Raw genomic sequence first — 25,521 nt, forward strand, 5'->3', positions numbered from 1 at the left:
ATTTACACGTTTTGGAAAGTAGTCCCTAGGGAATCATCATCAACTGGGGGAATTTTTAGAGTTGTTCTCCAGGGACTAGCACTAAGCTTGACACTAATCACTCTTTTTATCCATGATATGGAAGTAAATAGAACAGTTCTGATTACATTTGAAAAAAAAAGGCAAAAATTGATGGAATGGCAAATAGGTCTGGGTAAATGCACTTGTGGAAAGTGATCTGGATGGCTTAGTGGCTGGAAGTGCATTTTAATTTATCCAAATATATGTATATATGGGAAACGGGCCATGCTGTTCCCAGAACTAGGAACTGTATTCTGAGATTTTACTGCAAAATATAGCTTCGGTGGGTGCTTTGGTGTCAACAAGTTTGAGCTGACCGTTGTGAGTGGGTGTGAAGAAGGGAGAAGGTAAATGTTCATGTCTGTCAGTGGCACTGATGAGAAGAAAACCAGAACAGTGATTCTGAAATAATGAATATTAGGCAAGGAGGAGGAAAAAAAACGGTAATTTAGGAAAATTATCTTGCCAGTGAAGGACATACAGACCTCAACATGATTAAATCACCTGAAAGAAATTGAAAGGTAAATGATTTCCCTCTTATCTACCTTAAGGGACAACACTGGGCACCAAAGAGTTCTTTAATGTAGCAGGAAAAGGCAATGCAAGATGAAATGTCTGGAACTTGGAAGCCCCCCAAAATAAAATGAGAGTTACAGCACATTTTGCAAAGACTAGTAGGAAACTACCAAGAGAATTGGTAAATTCATCGTGTTTTCATGCTTTCAAATAAGAAATGGATCCCTTCCAGGGAGATATCAAAGAGAAATGTCCTAGGCTAAGTCTAGCATAGTTTGGATAAAATATTTATATAAACATTTCCATAAATGGTGCCATCTTGATTTCTCATCCATATCAAGGGGTGGAGGCACAAAGACATCCAGTGGCAGGTGCTATTTGAAAGTTTTTGTTGAACTGGGGATGAAAGAGGAAGAAAACCAGCACATAAGTGACAAATCAAAGTCTTTTTCCCTACATTACATGATGTGTATTTGTTACTTTGCTGACAATGTGGTATAAATGTATGTACAGCATGAAATATGCACTGAAATATAAAGTTCTATTTTTGTGTGCCACCAAAGCTTCTAATAACATTTGTCTCATATGTTTTCTTGAGGTGCTGTCTGGCTGGGGGTTTTTTTTGTTGTTTTTAAAATAAATTATTACATATTTATTTATATAATTATTATTACATTTATTTTAGAAGGTAAATTACTTTTTTGGAAGTGTACCTGAAGTGCTGTCTTTACAGATTGTCCACATTTTGGATGGGAGATTCTTGTTTTGTTGAGGACATTTTTTTATTTTATGTGAGGTAGGTGACTTCTCTGTCAGAACAGAATTAGGAAAATCAAATCGGGGGCAATTTTCAGTCTGTCTAGACACTTCAGAAGTTTCAAATTGGATAATTCCATTTTTTCTTTTCTTTATCTGCTGTGCTAGCACTGTGTGGTTTGCTACCAGTGTAGTGCCACAGGAGTAAAACCAGGAGATCCACTGTGGTTGGATAAGAAATATGCATTTTCCTCTCCTCCGTGTTCTCTTCAATACACTGACCAACTTGTGGAGTGGATTATTTGAAATGTTTCTATGTCTCTGAAGGGCAAATAACGAAATACTACTTAAACAATATGGAAAATAGCATTTTGCAATTGTAGTTCTTATTTTGCCTAGACAAAAATAGTTTGCACTTTTCTTTTCTTCTACTTTTTTAACTTGTGTGACAAAGAATCTCATCAAGAACCCTGAAGCCTGATACAAATTGGAAGAACTAACTTTGGTGTTTAAAAACTCCAAACCAAACCCTGACCTTTACATTGTCGTACTTTTACTGTGTCAGCAGGTTTTGGTAAAAATGCTGGGATATTAATTTTTTGTCAAATGAAGGCAAATTGTAAGTGGAGAATCCCCAAGCTGGGAAGCAGCATTAGCAATCACTGCTGTCCTACCTGGTTTGCTGCGAGGTTGTGATTAAATATAAAACTGAGAAATCTCCGAGGAAGAGTGAAGAAAAGTTAAGCTTTTAAATATTTTTATTCTTTTCCTAGCTGAATATTGTGATGTCAAACCAAATAGGAAGGAGTTGTCCTGCTAATTGACCTTTGCAAAATCACCCATTTGCTTAAAAAGCTACTTGAAGTAGATCAGTTATTATCTTGATTACTCTGTTTCTTTCATGTAAATGTTTATAATGGCACCTGGGAAAACTTTGCTTCATTCTTTCTTGTGCTTCATCTGTAATTTGATCCTCTGAACAACGCTAATAAGCAATACTGATTTTTTTTAAGAGAATACAGGTCTCGGTGATATAAGAGACTAATATGAGCCAACAGGACTGGGAAAAAAAGTATTCACAAGCTTATTCAGGTTATTACTGCAAAGGGAAGGGAGAGCAGGTGGCAAGTTAGATGGCCATCTAGATATTATCAATCTGACAGGTATCCAAGTGGTTCTGTATTACAGTCTCTAATTTTGGTCTCTGAACAGTTTTTAATAAGATTTAGCTGTGGGGTTGTCAGGCATGACCCATGCTAGAAGATATTCCTTCCAATCACATAAAAAATGTTCTTTGTGAAAATTTCTGTGCTGACAGAAACAAAGGACTTTCCATTGTAAAAGCCAGTGTTTTACCTCTGCTTTGCCTGGAATCAACAGCCTAAAAGTTAGAAAGAAGGTGGTCTTAGTGGGTTTTGTTCGCTTCAGGTTAAAGAAGCTGAACTAAGCTTGAGAGTCAGAGCAAACCAGTTTTTATTCCGATTCTTTGATTTTTGTCACTGGATGTTCATAGCGACTTTTTTGGCTTGTGTCCTTTATAAATCTCATTTCACTCAGGAACCAGGACGTTTTCGGCACTGCTCCTGTGAAACTTGGACACAAGGATTTGACAATATGTCCAGACCAAAACAGATCAGGCCGTCACACACGACTGATTCGGCCGAGCATGCTCAAAGACAAGACTGATGTCTCCACACAGCAGACAATTCTCTAGGGCAGGGACAGAGCGCTCAAATCCAGTCACCCCAGAGTAAACACTAAGTTAGACACAGCTTAAATGTGCCTTGGAGCACCGGCTTTCACTGCTGACTCAATGAGACCCCCGAGCCACGCTGCAGATCCAGCCTTGCTGCAGCTTTTACATCTATTTTCGTCCTGCTAATGTGTATCTGTAACCATTGGAGCAGTGTTGGGGTGCACTCAGAGAGGGGAAGGGGAAGAAAAAAAGAGAAAAAACACTTGTTAGAATAATTTTGTCAATATGTTCCATGGGTGTTTGCAACTCAGCTGCTTAATTTTCCGTGAGTGTTTGGAAGAATGATAGTTTGTTCACCAGAGTGTTGGTAGGAAGCAGGATTCCTGGAAGACTCCACTGGAAATACTCTATGATGCAGAGCTATCTTTGATTTCTTCCTCCCTCCTCCTTTTAAAAATTTAGTTCATCTAATCAAAGAGCAGAAACTCCCTGACCTTTCTAATGACTCCCATACAGTGTACAAAGAACAGCTAAAGAATGGATGGTCTATAAAAATACCAGGGGATTTACACACACAAAGTTGTTCAAATAATTTCAATAAAATTTAAGTAAAAGATTCCAAAAGTAATTTGGAATGGTTAACAAAATATTAAATTTTTAAGTAGCTTACTGAAAGTAATAAAATTAAATTTGTGTTGATTTGCTGTTAATCAAACTATACTTGGGAAGACAATGACATTTTAATTTTAAAATTGCTGCTTCATCCTAAAAAAGCTGCATTGAGGTTGATTTTTGGACTAAAAAATAAAAAAATTGGAGAAGCCTGTCTTCTCTACTAACTTTTTTAAAAAGAATCTCTTGTTACTAAGCAGAGCTTTCTTAATTATTATTTCAAAGGGCAATGATATAAATAAAAATGGATCTTTGTTAAAATGGCTTTTTTACTATCTGCCTTTACTGGTGCCATTATTTACCATGGAATATTTTCTGCTCTATGGTGCATATGAAATGTGCATTAAATGCAAACAATTTTAGACAGGTCTGGATTTAGTTCCCACCGGTTTTGGTATGATTTGCTTTTGATTTTTATACACTGTGGCCACTGAGTGAGGTGTGGTGCCCAAGGTACTTTTTAGGGAAGTTGGGTATCGGACATGCCCTAACCTGGGAAGCAGTGAAAACCAGGCAGTTCTCCTGTCCATGTGGCCGTGGTTCTGCTCTGATGCTCGACCCACTTAGTTTCAAGTTACTCTGGATATCCCTCCATTGCCATTGACAATGTAGAGTATATTCTTACATGGGAATCCTTGAGATTTTTTTACTTTATTCCATTTTTTGTTTCCCCCTCCAGCACATTTCTCCCCCCCCCCCCCCCTTTGCATTTCTGGCACATATATGTCCACAGGTGTTATTAAGTGTAGGGTAGCATGTGGTGTCCATGCTTCAGTGCTATTGCAGAGGAAGGACTTCCTACAGGAAAAAATGATCCCTTTCAGTATTTTGCAGGCTGCCCATCTAAGCCCATCATTGCCTGGCATCTACACACTAAGGGCAAGGATCCAGCGAACTTGTGAGTGGGCACCATGCCATCTGAACAGATGGGCATGGAAGTAGGCAGCCAGTAGACCATGTATGTGCATCAACTGTGGGTGTTGAGGGCAAGATTCCCAGTGGAGAATGTCCAAACAGCTGTCTGGCCTGAGCCAACATGCCTACGACCAAGCAAAAGTGCCATCCCTAAATCCTGCTGAGTTGGATTAACCTTCAAAAATAAAAATTGCTTCTGCAGTAGCATAAGGTGAGTTTTTGGCTTGTTTAAATCCGAAGGAAAGAATTAGGTAGGCAGGATAAAAGAGATGTACTAACGTAGGGTTCACTAGACAGGATTGAGCATTTGTCTGGGAATATTAATAATATTTTATACGAGGGTATTTCTGTGGCACACAGTAACGGATGACTTGCAGAAGTGTGACATCAATGTTAATTATACTCTTTCTGTAAGACGGTCCTTTCAGGAGAGAGCTTTTGGGTGCATTTTGATTGTAGTGTATGTGCTGGATGTGATTTTGTAAAGGAAATTCTTTCAGAGGTTTTTGCACATTTACTTACTAAGTTTGAATGTGGTTTCTTTTTTTTTTTTTTGCTTTCCCCTTACCCTGAGACTGTAGTTCTGGGGTGCAATTTCAGGTCAGAGTTGCTAACATATTTTACTGTTGCAGCTGAGTTCTCACATTTACTGTCTTTATTTTCCTAAGATCCGCTGGGGAATGAAAAGATAATCTATCATTACTCTGTGTCTGTCTTAACTTTGATTTTTACCTTTTATAGACATAACATCAAAGAGCACAGTTTTGCAAACGTAGATATGGAAGGCAAAGAACAGTGAAACACTGATGGCTGTTGCATTTTTATTCCTGCTGGTTTTACTCCATATTTCCTCTATCATTGCTGCACTACTCATCTATAATTTTACCAAAGCACCTGCAGTAGTTCAGACAAATATGTTCTAATATCATAGTGCACAAAAAGTAATAACTGTGGGATGAATAGGAAAATCAGAATAGGGAACTTATCAATATATTTTATTTTCTAATATACATTTTTAGGTATGGCTGGGTGAATGTTGTTACAGGGTGCACATTGCTGTACTTTATTACATATTACAGGCTGTAACAGAAAAGGCTCATAGAAACATATAACAAGTCCCACTTTTAGTGCTCTTTCCTTGAATCTGTGAGGATTGTATTTATGCAATTAAAGCATATTGAAGCTTTAATTGCAAACTGAAACCAGGTTCCAGTTTGATTTCCAACTGGAAATCCTGAGGATTAGAGGCAGCACAGCTGTTGGGCCCTTTGTGATAGTTTGATCCCCAGGTACGAGAATCTGAGCGACCCGCAGTCAAATTTAGAGCAGCCTCAGGATTTCATGAACACATATGGGTGGTAAGAACCTTTTGTAGCTGCCTCCTCTTCTACATAGGGTTTTGGCACATCTCCTACTCCTGAAAATGCTAAAAATGAAGCCAAACTACATCAGCTGGGACTCCCTCAAAGCAAGGATCAATTGGACAAATTTCAAAGTCCATTCGAGTAGCTAGAGAGGAACAAAAGGGCTCCCACTCTAGGGAAAAATCTGCTCCTGGGAAACAGCAAGCCATTAATGGAGAAAAGGACCCGGTGAAGGCTTATCCTTGGACTTAAATGTTAGCCCAGACTAGATACCCCAAATTTGGAACACCCCTTCAATAATTTGGGGAAAGGAGGCAACATAGGTTCAAACAGACTATTCCTTGTAGTCAAACTCATGCTTAATGATTCTCTGATCACAGAGAATCGGTTCATCTTAGCACTGGCTGAAATTTAAACTAGGATCTGAGTAATTATTTTCCTCTTCTTTCATGAATGGAGATAAATGGAGATACTCCCCCAGCAGAAGTGCTGCTATGCTCGTTTACAGCAGGTCCTGAAGGCAGGGAGCCCGCCCACGTGGTTGCACTGCCTGGATAAAAAATACCCACCTTCACAGGCTCGGATACAAAGGAGGACCCTCGCACTGTGGGAAAGGTCTATAGGATTCTGATTTATAAGGGAGCAAGAGGTCAAGGGAAGCAAAACCATTATCATTATTTTCAGAGGCTCTGGAGATGTGAGCTGAGTGTAGAGGGCAGTGTGCTCAAAGGGAGACATGCAGGGTGAAGGCAACACAATCCTGCTTGCTGCTTTTTTCCTTCCCCCCACTGATTTCAGGCTGCAGATTCTGCTGAGAGCATGTCATATGTAACAAACTCAGGCCTGTAAGGACTGTGAAGTGGTTTTCTTATTAAATGATGCATAGAGAGATTATGTGGTCTGTAGCCAGAGCACAAAAGCTTCATCCATGCAAGTTCCTATTCCTGAGCAAAGCGTTTCGTCACCTGCGTAGTAATGAGTTTTCAGGAGCCTGGGGATGGGGATGGAGGGTGAGGAGCAAATGTGGGCTGGTGGGGGCAGGACTGAAACTGCACTTTGTGCCTCTCTCTCCCTGCAAGCCTTAAAAAAAAAGGCAGAGAGACCTAATGTCATGTTATGCAGCCTTGTTGTCTCATTACCTTTTCTTCTGAAGAAATATCTTTGAGACAAGCAAGGAAGGGTGAAAAAAACGCCACAAAACCATGTTGTTCTAACTTAACCCTCAGGAGGATGGAGTTAGGAGGGCTCCAGAGCAAGTCAGGAGTTCCACTGGCTATGGCTGTAGGCAAGGAGCCCACTGGGACATGGAACATTCCCCAGGGTCGGGCGGGGTCTCCTGCTGATAGCAGAGCTCTAATGTACTGAGAGCATCCACATCAGCGTGTGGGAGAGGAAGGGGGCTGCTCCTGCTGTTTTTGGACATCCTTCATTTCTTGAGAATGGACCAAAATGCCTTATCTGCTAAAATGAAATTGATAGAAGAGAATCATAGAATGGTTAGGGTTGGAAGATACCTTGCATATCATCTTGTTCCAACCCCCTGCCATGGGCAGGGACACCTTCCACTAGACTAGGTTGCTCCAAGCCCCGTCCAAGCTGGCCTTGGACAATTTCAGGGATGGGGCAGCTGTAGCTTCTCTGGGCAACCTGTGCCAGGGCCTCACCACAGCCAAGAATTTCTTCTTAATCTCTAATCTTCTAAACCTACTCTCTATCAGTTTGAAGCCATTCCCACTTTTTCCTGTCACAAAATGCCCTTGTAAATGACAAAGGCTCATCTCCAACTGGGGAGGCCTGTGGGATTTTCTCAGTGCCTTCCACAACTGAAGAGAAATCCTATCATAGCAGAGCTGTTTCCAAATAATGTCTGTCGATAAAGATGGACTTGCCATAATGCCCAAGACTGGATCTTTAAAACAAATCACTTTGAGCAGAGCAGTGAGTTGAAATGTTACATGACTTTCCTTTCCCTTGCCTAGATGTCTTTCAAGGGATGTGGCCATTAAGAAATGCTACAATACATTTTTGTTAAGTTTCTTTATCTAAGCAATTACGAGCTGTCACTGTAGCATGGGAGTGACTGGGAACAAAATGATCACAGACACCACTAAATCAGGTGTCACCCCCTCCTTCTCTGTGCAGGGAATGGTTTTCACAGAAGTTTATGTGACTGGTTTGTACTTTTATTGTGAACTTTCAAGCTGCCACCAGTAAGTTCGATCCTGTAAAGGATGGAGTGTTCTGGCCCTGATCCAGAAAAACACTTAAGTCCATTGCAGAGTGCTTTGCTGGATTGGGTCCAGAGCAGAGCATCAGGCAATAGTAGGGGTTCAACAGTAGGGGCTTTCTCTCTTTTTTGGGTGTTTATAAAAGAATCTCCACATACATGATTGCAGTGTCAGCAGGATGAAACAAAACAATAGTTAGACCCCTAAAAAGAAAGGTCAAAGCAGGAACAGCGTGGCAGGTTTTTGGTAGAAATCTATCAAAACCTCCATGAGAACCTTCTCCTTGGCAGAGAAATACAGTGAATGATGGAGGAAACAGCAGGTAGATGTCATCCTGGGGTTTCCATCCAAAGCAGAGCTCTGCTGGTCCAGGTGCTGCTTGTTTGATCAAACTGTGGTTTTCCCAGGCTACTTTTAGGTGACATTTGTGGATAAATAATCTGTGGTGAACATCTTATTTGCCAGTGTTGGAAGCCACCTAGAAAGGTCATAAGTTATCTTAATTATTTAGGGATACAAGTGAGCTCAGAATGACTTTTCAGGAAATAGTTAATTGTCTTTTTTTTTGCACATTTTGAGAAATGCTGGTTGGTTTTTCTAGGTTTGGTTGGAATCAAGAAGTCTGCTGCTTCTTGTTGGCTGGATGAATAAGGTTAGAAATGGGAAATAAAACCCAAATGGGTCCTCCAAGTTTCTTTTTAAAGCAATGCCACATTATTTGAAGAGAGTAGCAGTGAGTCATGACAAAAACCCAGAAAATGAGGGAGAATTTAAAGAACAAACGGGAACACAGAAAGAAATGAAATTAAACATCAGGTTATTGTGCTTTACCTCCCTGTTAAAACAGCAGTTGTCAGATGGTTGTCCCTTCACTCCAGGATACCAGGCATATGTAATGGAGGCTTTGCCTTTGTAGAAAGGATGGTGATGGATTAGTGCTTAGATGCTGAAATAACTCTGGTAGGAGATGGATACCCTTTAGCTAAGGGAAGGGGGGGCTGCTGAGGCTGAATTTAACAAAACCAGACTTGCCCACAGACTTGCAAGCGCTCGCAGAGTGGATTTTTAGTGCTGCAGGTGACATTGTTGCTGACTGAAGAATGTTCATCAAATCAGAAAACTGCTGATAAGCTGCCTTTCCCAAAAAGGGATCTCACGAACTTCTCCTGTAAATCTCTGCCTTTCATCATACCCTGGGAGGTGAGGTAGAGGACTTGTGACAGATTTCTCTTCACTTTGTTAGGGTAATCAAATGGAGCTACAGAGGAAAAAATATCTCAAATCCTCTCTTTTATGGTCTATTAATTAAAACCTGAATGAAAGAATGAAAATAGTTGAGCCTACACCTCTCTTTGAATATTTTGGTAGTCCACTGAAAATTGTGAGTATGTTGGAACATGAGCATATTGACTACTGTCACTCAGGTTCTGCTAAGACCATTTTAACTTTGAACTGGATATATCTTAAAGGAAGTGATGTAACTAATTCAGTGGTATTTGCAAAATAGATTTCAGACCAAATTTGTGTAAGGCCTGCTGGAATTTTATAAAATGAATATAAAAGAATACATTTCTTCTGTTGCAACTATTTTTTTCAAGTTGCTTTGATGCAACTTGTTTAAAGTTCTACTTCTAAACCAAAAGGCTGGTAGAAATAAGTAAGAACTTTATTGAAGTTTCCATTAATTCCATTTGGAAGCCAAATATTTTGGGTGTTTTTTCCAGAAGAGCTTGGATTACATAATTGTGGATTTTGGTTGTCTTTTTGTAACTAGGTTCAGACTTTTGAGCTTCAGGACTTTCTGGTGTGAGATTTCTCATTGCTGGGCTATAAAGCAGTGCAGTTTCTTTTACTTTTGCCCTGTAAGAGAAACATATTTTTAGCTAAAGTATCACATTAAATAATCAGATAGGAGATCTTTTCTTTCTCCTTGAAATTCATGCAGTTTTCCTTAACATTTCTGCTTTGCATACACTGAAGAGGTTCTTAAAGCACACCCACACCTGGAATTTAATTTTATATGGTTTTATCCTTTCCTATTTCCTGATAATCTTACTATTGTCTTTTAATTACACTACCACTAACAATTTGCTAGGCCCACAAAAACAGGACTTTTTATTCCCTCGTTTTTTCACTTGGTTGTGGATGGATTTAGTGCTCCTGAGATATCCCTTTCAGCAAGTATCAAGCATGAGCATTCCTTTTGCTAATTCTCTGATCACTGAACCAAAGAGCAGCCCCAAAGCTCTGATCGGTGCTGTTCACTTCACAAAGTTGCACACAGGGCCCCCAACAGACATGTGTGGCTCCTGGAGAGAGCAGCTGAAATGTTAAAATAGATGCTGTGGAGTGGTGGTGTGTCTTGTTATTTAATTTGGATGAGTGAAGAACATATTTGAGGAAGCATCGCTGGGCAATGCCCTCCGTTGTATGTTAAGGAATAATTAGAATGTGGGGGATCTGGGTAGGAAGGAGTTTCTCTGATCTAGACCTGAATACTTTAGTTATATGTCTTGAGTACTGTTGAACAGTAAAGATAAAGAAAAAGATAAATTGAATTAATTTATTTTGAATTTATATACATGTCTCTGCCTGCATTAATATTAAGTTCCATCCAAAATCTAAATAGGAAGACTGTAATCTTAAAAGTTCTCTCAATAGCATCAGCAAATCATTCTTGTTTACCCTACATGCTAATAAAACAGGAACATGACACTCCTGAAAACAAGATTGCAAAATACAGAAAATGTGGTCTGACATTTTTTTTCTCCCCAAAGGAGGGACTGCCACTAACTAAAGTATTTCTTATGAAAGCTCGATTGCTTAAGATGCAGAATATTAAGAGAGAAAAACACTTTAGGACACAGCCATGTCACCAGCTGTTACTCACCCTTAATGAAATTGTTAAGTGATATTCTTCATAAATAGGTCAGAGAAACTTTTGAATTGTGAAGAATGTTTTATCTCTTTCTTTGAAATGTTTGTATTAAATTTAGAACTGGTAATTCATTAAGCTCATTAGCTCTGACTAGGAGAGTAGAGCAATATCTAGGATATAGATTTCAAGGCTTAAAAACCTTAGTGCTCACAAATAAACATGAAAGCAATGTGTGGAGAAAAAATATGGGATCGTAATATGTTTAACTGTTTTTTGAGCGTGGCCCTCTGGATTAATTAAGAACATTTTCTATATTCAGACACTTGAATATAAACAGAATACATTATGACTTTTGGTTAACTCTCTTTTAATAGGGGGAAAGAGAATGCATTATGATGAATACAGTGGAAGCTAGTTGAGACTATATTTTGTTGTTTGCTTTTTGGCTTCAGCTCAAAGAGGAGCTAATAACTGAATTTTACAGAATCCCAACTCTGAATTATATTATTAGTGATTGACACTGAATTTAAACAATAAAAAATTTATAGAGACATATATATATATACACACACACTTTTGTGTGACCTGTTCTTTGTTGCAGATTTTTAAGGAACTAAAATACTATTGAGCTCTGCCAAATGCTTGATTTGTGATGAAACTTTTATTTTAGTCTTAATAGTTTCTGGTATAATACAATAATTTTCCAGAGACAAGTCACAGTTGGTTCCACTGGCTTCCTCAAGGAAAAGGGGGAACTGGAGGAAATCAAGGACACAGTATTTGGGAAAAATTATAGAATCAGAGTCCAGTATTTCTGTAACCTTCCAGTCATGGAGATTTTAGAAACAGCCTTTAAAGCAGTTTAACGTGCTGGATTGTTATGTGCTTGTGCCCAATTACTTTGTTTTCTTCATTGAGTTGCTTTGTGGCCTTGAGGTTATAATTAACAGCTTTCCCATTTCTCCAAAATGTGTTTAAGAGCACCTAACCAGCTAAACTATTTTTGAGATTCCTGATGGAAAAAAAAAAAAATCATAATTTAAAGTTATTATTATCAGTTGATTAATTTTTAGGTAAATTTGCTGATGTGACATCAGAAAGAAACACATTTATAGCAAAGATGTTTAGAGTCTATCAGCTGTACATTTCAAACACCCAGGGCTCAGAAAACACCAGTTTTCACAGAAATATGGTACTGAAAGAAACTCCAAACCCCCACCCAAAACATGCTGTGCATGCCCTGTAATTAAATTTATTGGTCCACCTTTATCTGCATGTATTTGAATCCTCTCTGAATGTAAATATTTCTTCTTTTTTTTAGATAAATCGTCATAGAAGAAATCTTTCCCAGCATAACTTAACGTTTGCAGACATCATTAGTACACAGGACCCCACAGTAAGCAATTGCTTTATAGAACTGATAAATCACTCTTGTTATTTTAAAGGTTTATAACGTAAATGTTGCATGTGCTTTACTAAAGCTTAAATACATGAGGGTTTGGTGCTTCAAGATATTAAAGGATTTGAGGGACTTTGATTAATCACTAAAAAGAATAAATGTGGAAGATACAAAGCCATTTCTATAGCTTGACTTTGCTGCTAATTCTTTTTGTACTCCACTGATGTTTTATCAGTATCAATACTTGGTATAAAGGAATGTGACCAAGTCTTTGTCCTGTCTTTGTCCTTATTAAGGAGTTTTTAATACTAGTGTTAATTTTTATAAGTAAAAGTGGTCATGAAATTAAAAAAAAAAAAAATTCTTGACACTAAAAGTACCTAGAGGGAATGAGAAACCAAGGTTTTTCTACTAAAATACAATTAATATGCAAATACAGATTCATTAAAGAAATTTTGGTATTGGTGGTACTGTTACCTACACAAACTTTTCAGGATTAAGTATGTTCAGAAGCTTTGAATCCTAATTAAGACACTTACAGAACCTATAGGTGATAGACAGATAATTATGTTTCATTGTAGTTTCTAACACTACTAGCCCATGAGAATAAGAATATTTTTTTATTATTATTTAGAAACTCAAATGTTTACACATACATACTTTTGTCTTTACTATTCTAAAAAGCAAATTTAAATAAAAAATCAACACAACTCCCCACACAATAATTCCATTTTCCTATTCTTATGCTAATTCTTCAGGGCATTTTGGGTCATTTTCTCAACCTTCCACATGTTGAAAAGGTGCAGGAAGGGCAGCAGCTTAACAACAAATGATGATATTTATTGAGACAGAAACAACAGAGCATACCATTAGGATATATTTGGAATTCTTTTTAATCTAATATAATCTATTTGCAGAAGTATTGCAGGCTGATCCTGAGCTGTCCTGGAAGTATTTTCTTGGGAAAAAAAAAAAAGTAGAATAGAAAAGGGAATATTAACACATGTTAAACAGGGGGAATGAAGCACTCCAATAGAATTCATAAAAATATTGGGATCATCCTAGAAATATTTTTATTAGTCTTTGTGGTAGTTGTTTCATAATTCCACACATGCCCTTTATATTAATTACAGAGAAAACTGCACAAGCTATCAATTAAAGGAAGCCACGCTAATTTTACTTAAAGACAGCACCTGTACTAATTAAAGCAATATTTATGAAAGGCATTTTCCTTAACACTGAGAGGTCTCATATTAACTGCAGCTCTTGTGGTTTTGTGCTGTTCAATTTTTGAGCTGTTTAATTTATCACAAATGGCAGATTTGAGCTATGTAATTTAAGTCAGGGTATTTTATATGCCCAATATTTGTTAGTGGATCTGATATCCCAGCTGAAGAAAATTGTAAGGAAATTATGACTAAGCAGCAATGTTTTCATCTGATTCAGATCTGATGTTGAAAAAACCTATTTTCCTTTAGCTCTGAGTTGGTTAAAATAGCAGTTTGGGAAGGGTGGTTGGTAAATTTTGAAAGCATGAGATTTTGGGTCTGCTTCAGAGAAACAATCAGCAGCTTGAATGGTCAGCCAATGCTCCTCCCAGTTTCTGTTTCCAGATGGATAGAAATATTAAAAAGAATAACTTTTCTCATATGTTATTTGACATCTCTGGCCCTGGCCAAGCACCAGAAGTTTTATGCTACATAAATGAAGGGTTAGTAGGGGAAGCAATATACTGAAAGATGGGAAAAAAAATAAAAAAGAATAAAAAAGAAGTATGTGGAGATGGGGATTAAACCTTATTTTAGCTCTGATAATTCATCCATCCATCACTAGATAAATAGTGACATGACTCTGCACAATAATCCCTGCATACTTTCTCTCTGGGTTTTTCTATGGCAAGCATATGCATGACAGGAATTTGCATGAGATAAGTACAAATTGTAGAAAATGCACACGCTAATCCTCATGTACCCATTTGAGAATATCACCTAAATCATTGTCCACAGGCCTGCAGACCTTTTCACAGGTACAGGCAGATATGTACTCAGTACATATTTCATTATATGTTGTACATCAGCAACAGACAACATCTAAGGAAATAGTTAAACATATTACACTATTAAAATAATGCTGTTTTGTACAATCCAAATAACAAACATGTTTGATTTAAAAATACTTATATTGCCCGTTAAAGAATGTTTTGTTGCTATTTAGTGGCTTTGCAGACGGCAAAATTCTATTGAAATTGTTATGAAATCTTCTTGTGATGGAATTTACTACAAAGACCATGTGGAGCTTCTAATATCCAAGTTGGTCACTGGCTCAGTAGTGTTTGAAAGCAAAACCAGACCAACTCTGAATCACAATTTTGTTTCTTTTCCCATCACTGACACAGTTGAGACATCCTTGTCTAACGAGGGCTGGTGAGATGACAGGTCGATGGGTTTGGCTGAAGACCAGTTATCTTGCTTTGTTTGGGTTTACATTTTTAAATATAAATTTATATGGCCCAAAATAACCCCATCCCAAATTGTATATCACAGCTATGCAAGGGATGCTTCAGCAGGTTGGAGAGAACTAAGTGTCTGCAAGGGCCTCTGGCTTAAGGAGGGTTTTCTTTTCCTCCTGTCCAGATATTTGGTGTTTCTCTGACATTGGTTACACCCAAACATGATTCTTTAGACTATAAGAAGCAAGAGGCTTCTGCAGAAGCATAGTGTGTCCCTCACAGCTTTTAATGAAACTCAAGATATGAAATGATACCTTGACATAATTTACTTGCAATATGTTTTCAACTCATTTCTGACTTGTAGTTAGAAACTTTTCTTGCAGTAAAATTAATGTCTTATAAATAAATAAACAGAATAAAATAAATAAAATATTATTGAGATTTTATTATGGTTAATTTTATGTAGTAATTGACTTCAAATATTGATTGCAAATATTCCTAAGAATTGAATCTACCATAAAAATCAGGTGACTAAATGAGAATTGGTAGTAAAATGTCCCACTCTAGATTAGCTGATTGTAGACTCCTATGCATGTACTAAGTGGATTTATTAATCTGTATAAATGAAATTGTTACAACCTTCTTTTTTCTTTTTGCAGGTGGTGGAGAAAGAAGGATATCTTCTAAAAGCAAAAATAGCAGATGGTGGCAAGAAATTAAGGTATTACATGTCACTGTGACACAATTTTATCCATTACAAATTCAGATTTTACATATATATGGCTACTATTACTGCTAGTAGACAAATTGCTATTGCTTCTGTGTTAATTCAATGTATGATCCCAGTCCCAAAAAACTAAGTTACAGCAGGTAAAGGGCTCATTGTGGGCAATGATCCTGTGTCAATATTAACCTCTATATTATATATATAATACACATATCAAGAACAATATTAATGCATCAGGCAAACCAATAATAGATTTTTCCAGTGGGCAAATTTTAGGTGCTGTCTGTGTTTGAGGGATCAAGGATGGGCTGTAGGAACCCACCCTGTGGTGATGCCACAGGGATGCCAAGACAAGATTATTAAAAGTGCTCAACATTTACTGACTTAACACTGTTGAAAGCAATGGGAGTACTAGTGTTGCCTTTATGGAGAGATCTGCTACAGTTTGCTGTATTTAGATGACTGTAAAGTGAGGAGATCAGCACTGTGTGTTACCAGTGAAAATGAGAGAGCATCAAAAATTATTACCTTTTCTGCTGGGAGAAAGGAACCAAGCAATAAATCCTCATGCATCTTTAGTGCTAAACCCTAAAGATTCTAGAAAAAAATACTGAAAAAGGAGTCTGGAGGTCCCCCAGTCCAATTCTCACTAGGTGAAAGATCATTGTGGACACTCAGCCAACCCTGCCACAGCGAGGTGCCATCAGAAACTGGTGTAACCTGCGTTTTGTGACAAGGCATTGAAGGCATGTTGCAGGCATTGAATGCTCTGTTGCCCACTTTGGACCCATCTGCAGGGTGTGCAGAGGCTGAGCATCCCCCGTGAACACGCCCAGGCGAGGAGGGAGTTTTCCCTCCCGGTGCATCGTGTCCCGCAGTGCGGAGCCCCTCGGTGGCTGGGTGTGGGCACGGCGAGAGGGCAGCGGGGCTCGGCCACTGCTGGTTTTTAAGAGCCCCAAACGGTGTCCGGTTTTTGAGGCAGCCCCGGAGATCGCGGGCGGCGCTGCAGCTATAGCGTGCTGCCATCAGGTGTTCGCCCGACAGAATGCAAACGCAGCCGCGGCTCTCGGGCACCTTCTGCGGCCCCACGAGTCGGGGACAGGCGAATTCACGCCAATTCCTCGTTAATTCCGGGTCTTCTCTGCAGACCGATATTTACGGATTTTTATACAGAGTAAGGATGGGCAGAGGGGATTGATCAACTCTGCGTGCGCTCTGACTCCTGCTTTCACTCACCTGAACTTGCTGTTCAGTGCCCGGAAAGGGTCACCTGGAATAATGTTGGTGCTGCACAGCAAACGTTAGAATATCGTGAACTCGCTTTTTTAAAGAGCTTGAAAGCAGCTATCCCATGAAACGCAGATGTTCAGAGGTCTGGAGCACCTCTGCTATGCAGAAAGGCCGAGAGAGCTGGGTGTGTTCAGCCTGGAGAAGAGAAGACCCTGGGGAGACCTCAGAGCCCCTTCCTGTGCCTAAAGGGACTCCAAGAGAGCTGGAGAAGGACTTTGAACACGGCATGGACTGACAGGACAAGGGGGAATGGCTTCAAACTGACAGAGGGTGGGGTTAGTTTATTGATTAGGACAAAATTCTTGGCTGTGAGGGTGGTGAGGCCCTGGCACAGGTTGCCCAGAGAAGCTGTGGCTGCCCCTGGATCCCTGGCAGTGTCCAAGGCCAGGTTGGATGGGGCTTGGAGCAGCCTGGTCTAGTGGAAGGTCTCCCTGTCCATGGCAAGAGGTGGAACTAAAGGATCTTTAAGGTTCCTTCCAACCCAAACAATTCTATGATATATAGAGAGACTTACACGCTTTCAAGTGGTTTTTTTCTTTTTTTAATTTTTAATATTTTCAATCTGACAGATGACTTTATGGACAATCTGATAAAAATATTGGCTAGTTTATGTATCTTTTATATATGGGTCATAAAAATAATGAATTTTTGAGTTTAAAAAGTCACTTTTTAAATGAAACAACTATAGAATAAAAGAATTGGGGAATTTAAATTCAGGGGGGAAAAATCTTCTTACAGATAATATGGTGAAATTGAGTTACATTCTCATAGCTTCTATAATTCCTATAGCCTGTTGAAAAAAACACTAAATTTTCTTATTCCTGATGGAATTAAATCATTCTCCCCCTAAAATTCAATGAATCTTAAGTAAAACATCTCACTTGATATAATTTAAGAAATATTTATAATTAATTTTATAGATTTTGCTGTTGACTTCTTATTTCAAAACCATAAATAGAGCTATGGGGTTTGTGTTTTTTTTTTTTTTTTTTTTTTTAATTATTTTAATGAGGTCCAGGTTGAAATGAAATGTTTTTAAATCTTGGCAAACTTCCCAGTTAGTTTGATCAGAAATTTGAATCTTTTAAGTAGATTGTGAACAGGTCTGTGACCTCAAAACACAATTACTAATTTGCATTTCTCAGCTAGAAAAACCTGCCCTGCAAATAGCTGCACTCTGCCTGGTAGAAGTGTCCATGACACAGAGATGTTCCTATCCATAACTGATGTGAAGCATTTGGTATAAATTTGATACTGAATCTAAGCTGTGTTCCAAGGGGTTTAATCCTTTGGTAATCCATATTCATCCAACATATCCAACTCACAGGAAAATCTGTTTAAATCTGCACATAGCACGCTTGACCACTTATTCCCTTGTGCACTTACAAGACCTTTTTAAATAGAAAGATAAAATAGAGAAAAGTTACAAAGAACCAAAGTTGTACCAATAGACAACTCATTCACCACCTCAGTAGTGAATCTCACCCACAGCACTCATTTCCTACATGTACTTCAAAAAATAATTAACTGAGGTTGAACTTTTCTTTGTGCCAGTATATACAACCCACAGTCATGACCATGTTTCACAGTAGCTAAGGATACAGCTTTATAGTGATAATAAATTTTGCTGAAAATTTCACAGTGACTCACAAACACTGTCCTTTGAGGGGAAATATCTGTCAGTGATGGTGAGGTATTTTTGTAAAACCCTACTGTGTCTTCCTCTTTCTCATTGTTACTATTATTATTATTATTATTATTATTATCATTATTATTATTATTATTATTATTTTCTCACTGTTAACATGGCATAAAAAACAGTCCTATTTCCTTCAGATGTATTAATCTCCTTTACAGAGAGTTTCTTTTGCTGTTGTTTCTTCTTGACCATATTTTTGGGTTGTTAGATCATTTGGGGTGAAATCTTGCCCTCGCTGAAGCAAGTGCAAATTCCTTTGATCAAACCAGTAGCACCGGGGCTTCATCTGTAATATTGGTTATGCTCCTTAAGCTGATGACTGAAACAAATTGAATAGCAAAGTAATTAATAGAAAAAGTGCCTGTTGTTATGGCTGATGTGCAGTTTGATGGGATATTGATGCAGCAGAGCTTTGAGGTGGATCTGAATGTGAGCATTCCAAAGATCAACAGCCTTTTAATCTTGACAAAGCCAGGTTTTGCTGGAATAAAAATGTGTGTTTGAGTTACTTAGGAATGCCCATGTAGAGAAAACTAGGGAAGACGAAAGAAAAAAGGTCTCAAACAGCTCCTCCCTGGGCCCTCTATGTCACAGAATCATAAGGTCATTAAAGTTGGAAAAAATCTCTTAAGATCATTGAGTCCAAATGTTAACCAGCATTGCCAAGTCCACCGCTAAAACATGTCCCTAAATGCCACAACTACACGTCCTTTAAATCCCTCCAGGGATGGTGACTCCGTCACTGCCCTGAGCAGCCTGTGCCAGGACTTAAATGTGTCCTTACAGGCAGCTCCCTCCTTTCAGTGTGTTACAACACACACGTGACCCGGCCCGTTCGTCACACACGGTCTGAGCTTTGCTCTAAAATACTCAGATTTGTGGTTTGTGTTCACATAAAGCAAATCAATAGTGAGTTTATGAGTATTTCTGTGAATATCAGATGACCCCCAAATCAGAGAGTCAAACTTGAGCTGTTGATCTAAAAACAGGGGTTTCTTATCAGATCAGATTCATTTGTTATGATTTTGTAGTGGCTTGAAATAATGCTATATGTAACATATATAATAGCATTTTCTTCTGAGTTGAATGCTATGTTCTTCTGTATCAGGGGACATTCTTTTACATATCCATGTGTATTTTTACTTCTCCCTGGCCCCAGCAGCTTGTCAGTTCTCTAACTTAAACCTCTCTCAGATATCGTTCTTATCTTCCTTGCTCTCCTGTAAACTTCTAATTTAGGGAAGGGAGAAAGCATTTGGGACCTTTCAAAATAGACCCTTAACTGAGCTCTGTGTATTCAGATCAACATTTTTCCTTCTCAGTTTTATTTTAAGTCTTAGGTAGCAGAAGGCCACCAGCTATTTTGGAGTCCTCTAGGTATATGTGAACTTTGAGCATGTGTGAATGATCCTGCTGTATTCCTGTGGCACCATACTGGAAAAGAAATATAGATGGGCTTTAAAACATGGATGAGGAGAAAGAAGGCCTTGAAGCTTTGTTAGGCCACATTTAGATACAATTAGGATAGTTCAACTCCATCAATATTGGTGGAAGTACATTGCTGATATTGACTCTAGACCTTTTTTGATTTTACAGGAAATAATTAAAAACCGAGTCTACAAATCTTTTACCTACTCATTGATTTTCATATTTTTTTTCTTTAATTTTATTTTTAAGGAAAAACTGGTCCACGTCCTGGATTGTTCTCACTGCTCGGAAAATGGAATTCTACAAAGAATCCAAGCAGCCAGCTCTGGCCAATCTGGTAGGCAACCAACCATCCAATATTCTCAGCCTCCTGGCAATAGTTATTTCAATATAAAAAGTTTGGTGTTTACAGAAGACAAATTTAGACTGAGCTGGCAACCTTCAAAAGCTTGAAAGCAGCTGAAGGAAAATGCCTCGATAAACTCTTAATCAGATGTAGAGTGTGAGAAGAAATAGGACCCAGCATGTCCTTTATTAAGAGGTGCATTTCGAGAATAATTGCAAAGTGAGACAAATGGTGAGTGACTACCCAGTAATGTGACGGTAACACTTTAAATTAAGGTGCCATTTATAAATGCTTTATTCTTATTTATGAAAATGATCACTAAATGCAGCTACTTCCTCAAATAACGTATTATAAAGTATGTTATAAAATGCATTAGTAATAAATGCTGAACAGATGATGCGATGAGAATCTGTTGCAAAGGATATTGTGAGATGTAAATTGTATTAAACCATGTATGTGCATCTTTAATACATGAATTTAAGTTGTTATCTACCATCCTATAAAGTGGCTTATATATTAATAAATAATAATAAATTATTTATAAATGGCACCTTAATATAGGGTGTTACCAAAGCAGAAAACATTACAAGTTAGCAAAGTGATTTTTTATCGTAGTATAAATGTGACATCCACCATATCCCGCTAACCTTCCTGAATATTTCTATGACTCCATCTAATGCAGCTAATGCAATTTCTGTAGCCTGTAGTTACTACAAAGTGAAATTTGCAGTACCTTTTTATTGTGCCCCAAGGAAAGGCCACTGATCTTTGTCCTCAGAGATGTGACAGCTCTGTCTGCGTGAGCGGTAACGGCCTGAATCCCTTCAGTGCTGGTTTCTGCTGAGCCTGAGCCCACAAACCTGAACATGGGCAACAAAAGGGGGATTTGGTGGATCTGTGATGCTGTGGGCAGCCAAGGCACAGGTTTGACAAAGCCCAGTTGTGAAAGGTTCTCAAGGCCTGATCGAACCTGCCAAATCTTGTTGGCGTGACGGGTGACCACAAAGGTGCTCTCCTTGGCAGGAGTCACAAACAATAAGCTATTTTTCCTGTGGCAGGTGATGCAAACCATTCTTCTATATGTCCTTGGTCTATCAATGCCACCTGTCATAAAATCAACTTTAGAAAGCACCTTTTCATGCCTTACTTTTTTTTGGAAGGAGCATGAGGGTTGTAGAAAAAAAACAAAACTAATAAATGAAACAGTAAAAGTAAGTAAAGGTAAAATCTGGTACTTTGTCCTTGTGTTTGTGCTAGTCCAGCTGGAAAATATCACTTTTTTGCAGCCATGAAAACAATACAGCTTGAATTAATCTTCTTTTTCCGAATCATCTGTTTTCCTTAAAATTGAATTCTATGTTATTTTTAAAAAATAGTGTCTAAGGTGGATTTATTAGAACGAGTCTTATAATCTACTAAGTGACTTACACTTCTACCTGCTACCTCTTCTCCTCTCCCTACGGAAGCCCTTACCCAAATTCCAGGAGATAAGTGAAATAGCAGGAATTTAATGCACAGGAAACTTGATTTTACTCTGAGACTCCTCTATATGGTTAAAATCTTAGGGATTTAGATACTAAACTAAACCTGCCCGGAGAATGGGATTTTGGCCCAAATCTCAATCTGTTTATCCCAAAAAAATTGAAGTATTCTATGAGACAGGACCTTCTGGGAGGTCAGTCCCTTTCCCTGAAGTCTCACTCATCACCAGTGCTCACAACCGGTGAGAAAACATCTACTGCCTCCTGTGTTAGGAAGAACACAGACATACTGAACATGTATTTTGCTCGTTATAGGCACAAAAAAAATAAAAGTGTGTGGTTTTATTTATTTTATTGCATGCTGGATCTGAACACTGGGACTGGGAACTCAATGTTCACTAGGTGAGAAAAATCTGTTTATGTTGCATTTTCTGTCTGTTCCATATGACTTATATGCAACAGTAAATAAACAAATTGGTTAAAGCTTGAAAACAACAAGAGATGTCAGTATTCAAAATCTTACAACCCAGTTTTCTAAACCCAAATTTTACACATTAAAAAAGCTAAACCAGCATGTTGATCTCATCTGATAAAATAAATGCAATGCCTATTTCCTTTGTAAATCATTTAGCCAGATATAATTTTGATAGTGGAGAGGAAATAATACAAAAAGGATTCATTAGAAATCATTTGTTTACTGATGTTATTCTATTTCTCCAGTTGTTGTTTACTTTGGAAAAGGGGGAACTCATCCATTAATTAAATAATGTAAAAGAGGGGATGTTCATTCACAGTAGTATGACTTTATAACAAAGCATTTTTATTGTTAGCAAGAAAGTGATGTGACTTAACAAAAAGATTAAAGTTCCTTTGCAGTCTAAAGATATTAATTCATTAATTATTAATTATTAAATACTGTACATGAAGCAAAAAATTAGACTAAGACAGCATCATTATAAGAGGAATGATATTTCACAAAACAAAGGCAACAGGAGAAAGGGAAATGAGAGCACCTCTAATCATACTTCTTTATGACGATAAGACAAAATTTAGAGGTGATTTCAAATTATATTTGTCCAAATCTTTAATAATATTCTAATGCAGAGAATTTAGTAAAAGCTAAAAGGAGTTTTTGTTGCTCCATTTTATGATTATGGATTTAGGATTCACCGTGACAACTTTCCTATTGATTTCCATGGAGAAGACAGGAATCCATGGCTTTGTTTTTGGTGATGCTGGTGACAATATTTGGTGTTTTGATTAGCAATAGAGCACACCAATTAAAGCACACAGAGGAGAGATTCAGAAAAGGAGATTGTTTACAAATATTATTGAAAAGGCAACTTTGCATCCCATGTAACTGAATCATTAGCTTTTGCTGCTGCCTTGATCATTGGTGGTCCTGGCTTTGATACACTTTTTTTTTTTTTTAACATTCCCATGAATATGACTTGCTTTTTATTTTAAATTAAGGACATTGTGATCTAAACGACTCACAGCTCCATTCTTCCTTACCAGCATTAAATTCTATCATCAGTTTGTCTTTCTGACCAAGGAAAAGTAGTCTGTTTATTCCCTGAGATAGTTTATGCAACAGAGGTTATTTTAACCTCGGGTTATTAGCCCATCTGCAAAGTAATTTAGCGAGTGAAAATGCTGCTGAAATCCATATTCATGTTTAGGAAGATTTCATCGTAGCAGACACTTGTATCAATTTACAGCATAACCCCCTCCAACAACATTGATATAACATAATTGCTCTGACTGCAAAACACAAAGCAAGGACGTGGAGTGCTCAGGCTTTCCAGTCACCTCAGCTTACTCTCTCCCAGTGACTCTGGGTGATGCATAAGCTGGGAAGCCAGCTATGTGTAAAGGGACATTGTTTAGGCCAGACTGAATTTCCAGGCAGTTTTCCTGGAGTTCTGATGGATTTATGTGGGGCTTTCCATTGCATAGAGCCCCCCAGGGGTGCAGCAGAAGGTGATGGAGAGTTTCAGGCTTGATGGATCTGAATGGTTTGGCATGTAGTTTTCATCAGAATCTTCACATTCTAATCCATACCCATGAGTCCCCCATGGTGTTCACAGACACCTGATATGCTGTCGTGGTCAGAATTGATAAATTCCCTAAAGAAAAAGTTTTCATAGAATCATAGAATGGTTTTGGTTGAAAGGGACCTTAAAGATCATCTTGTTCTCCTCCCCTGCCATGGACAGGGACACTTCCGTTAGGTCATGTTGCTCAATTCATATTTCTTTCCCCTAGAGAAAAAGAGACTGAATCAAATAATTATTGCACACAGCAGAAGTATGTTCAGCTTTCCACAAGCCTGCATCTCATCCTTTCTGGAAAGGGAGATGTACATGCTTGTACTTTTCTTCTGCCTGTTACAAAATCAGAGCTGTAAACAAGCTCCAGAGTACTGCAACAGTGATAAAATTAAACTCTGTGTGCACTGACTGCATGGAAGAGCCCAAGTTCTCCTGTTGCACTCATTTTTGCATGATCATAGAAATTAGAGGTGATAAAATCCTATAGACTTCACTATTTCATCTCCCTGAAAAACTTCTCTAGGCTGTCCAATGTTTTTTGTCACTTCAGTGTTCCATGACAGTTTTCCTGGGAAAAATGTTCTGTATCCCAGTAATCCTCCCTATCAAAAAACTATTTCTCTTTCTTTGCCTACATGTTAATCTCTTCTTTTAATCTCATTGTGTGTCTCCAAAATTTCTCAACTCTTTCTGCTGGTGGAATAAAGCTGCCCTTCTTTGTTAAAGTATTTTCAGACTCAAGTTATCCTTCTGGGTAATTTTTTCTTTCAAAGAAAGAAGGATTACCCATTTTGACAAACTGGTGTTTTGTGTTCATGATGGGTTGCAGAGCTGCCTGTGTGGTGCAGTCATGGACATTCATGGAGTCCTGGAGAGGATCTAGTCCAAGGAGGCCCCATAGCCCTATTTATAAAACTATAGTACTGGAACACTGAAAATTAATTTATTTCCTCCACAATTTGAATATTTTTTTGTATTAATATATGGATGTTTGGGGTTTTTTTCCCCAACTTTTGTAATTTTTGCCCTGGAAATACTTGCTGACTAAATTTCACAACATCTTTGTAAAATCAAGTCTCTGCTGTTTTGATCTGTTATTAAAAAATCAGAAAGATTAAGCTCTTGTCAGAGGCCAGGCAGGAAATTTGAGGCAGAGTTGGGGAAAAAAATTCCAAACTCTACTCTTCCAGTAGTTTAGCCACAAGAACGTCCTTCTGTTTTGAACAGCATATTTCTTCTATTAAAAAAATTAATAATAATTTAAAAAAAAAGGAACAAAGACACACAGGACTGTCAGTTTTAGTGGAGCTGATCCTTCATGGTTTTATGGTTTGGCAAACGGAGAACATAATTACCACTCCAACACTGAAAACTTCCAGACTCTGCCTGCAAATCACTTGACCAGGATCTCTTACTCTGCTCCTTTTAACCAAAAAAGTTCTTTTCCTCCCATCTCAAAGACATCCTGGAGAACACATACATTTTAGCCTTTAATAACAAGATCAGAGAAATTCAGTGAGCAATCTTTGGAAAGCTGAGTCTGTGGTTGATGCTGGACTGGCC

The 25,521-nt window shown here is 38.1% G+C and overlaps 1 protein-coding gene across 2 annotated transcripts in view; it reads left to right on the forward strand.

Moving 5' to 3' along the window:
- ARHGAP15 (Rho GTPase activating protein 15) overlaps positions 1 to 25,521 on the forward strand; it is a 331,924-nt gene that overhangs the window by 35,146 nt on the left and 271,257 nt on the right. For both annotated transcript variants that reach the window (XM_064661638.1, XM_064661637.1), the window contains exons 3-5: positions 12,407 to 12,481; positions 15,593 to 15,654; positions 20,327 to 20,414. In XM_064661638.1, the coding sequence (XP_064517708.1) occupies positions 12,407 to 12,481; positions 15,593 to 15,654; positions 20,327 to 20,414 (225 nt within the window). The remainder of the gene's footprint in view (positions 1 to 12,406; positions 12,482 to 15,592; positions 15,655 to 20,326; positions 20,415 to 25,521) is intronic.

Source organism: Pseudopipra pipra, chromosome 7 (assembly GCF_036250125.1).
Source record: "Pseudopipra pipra isolate bDixPip1 chromosome 7, bDixPip1.hap1, whole genome shotgun sequence".
In the NCBI taxonomy this organism is placed as follows: Eukaryota; Metazoa; Chordata; class Aves; order Passeriformes; family Pipridae; genus Pseudopipra; species Pseudopipra pipra.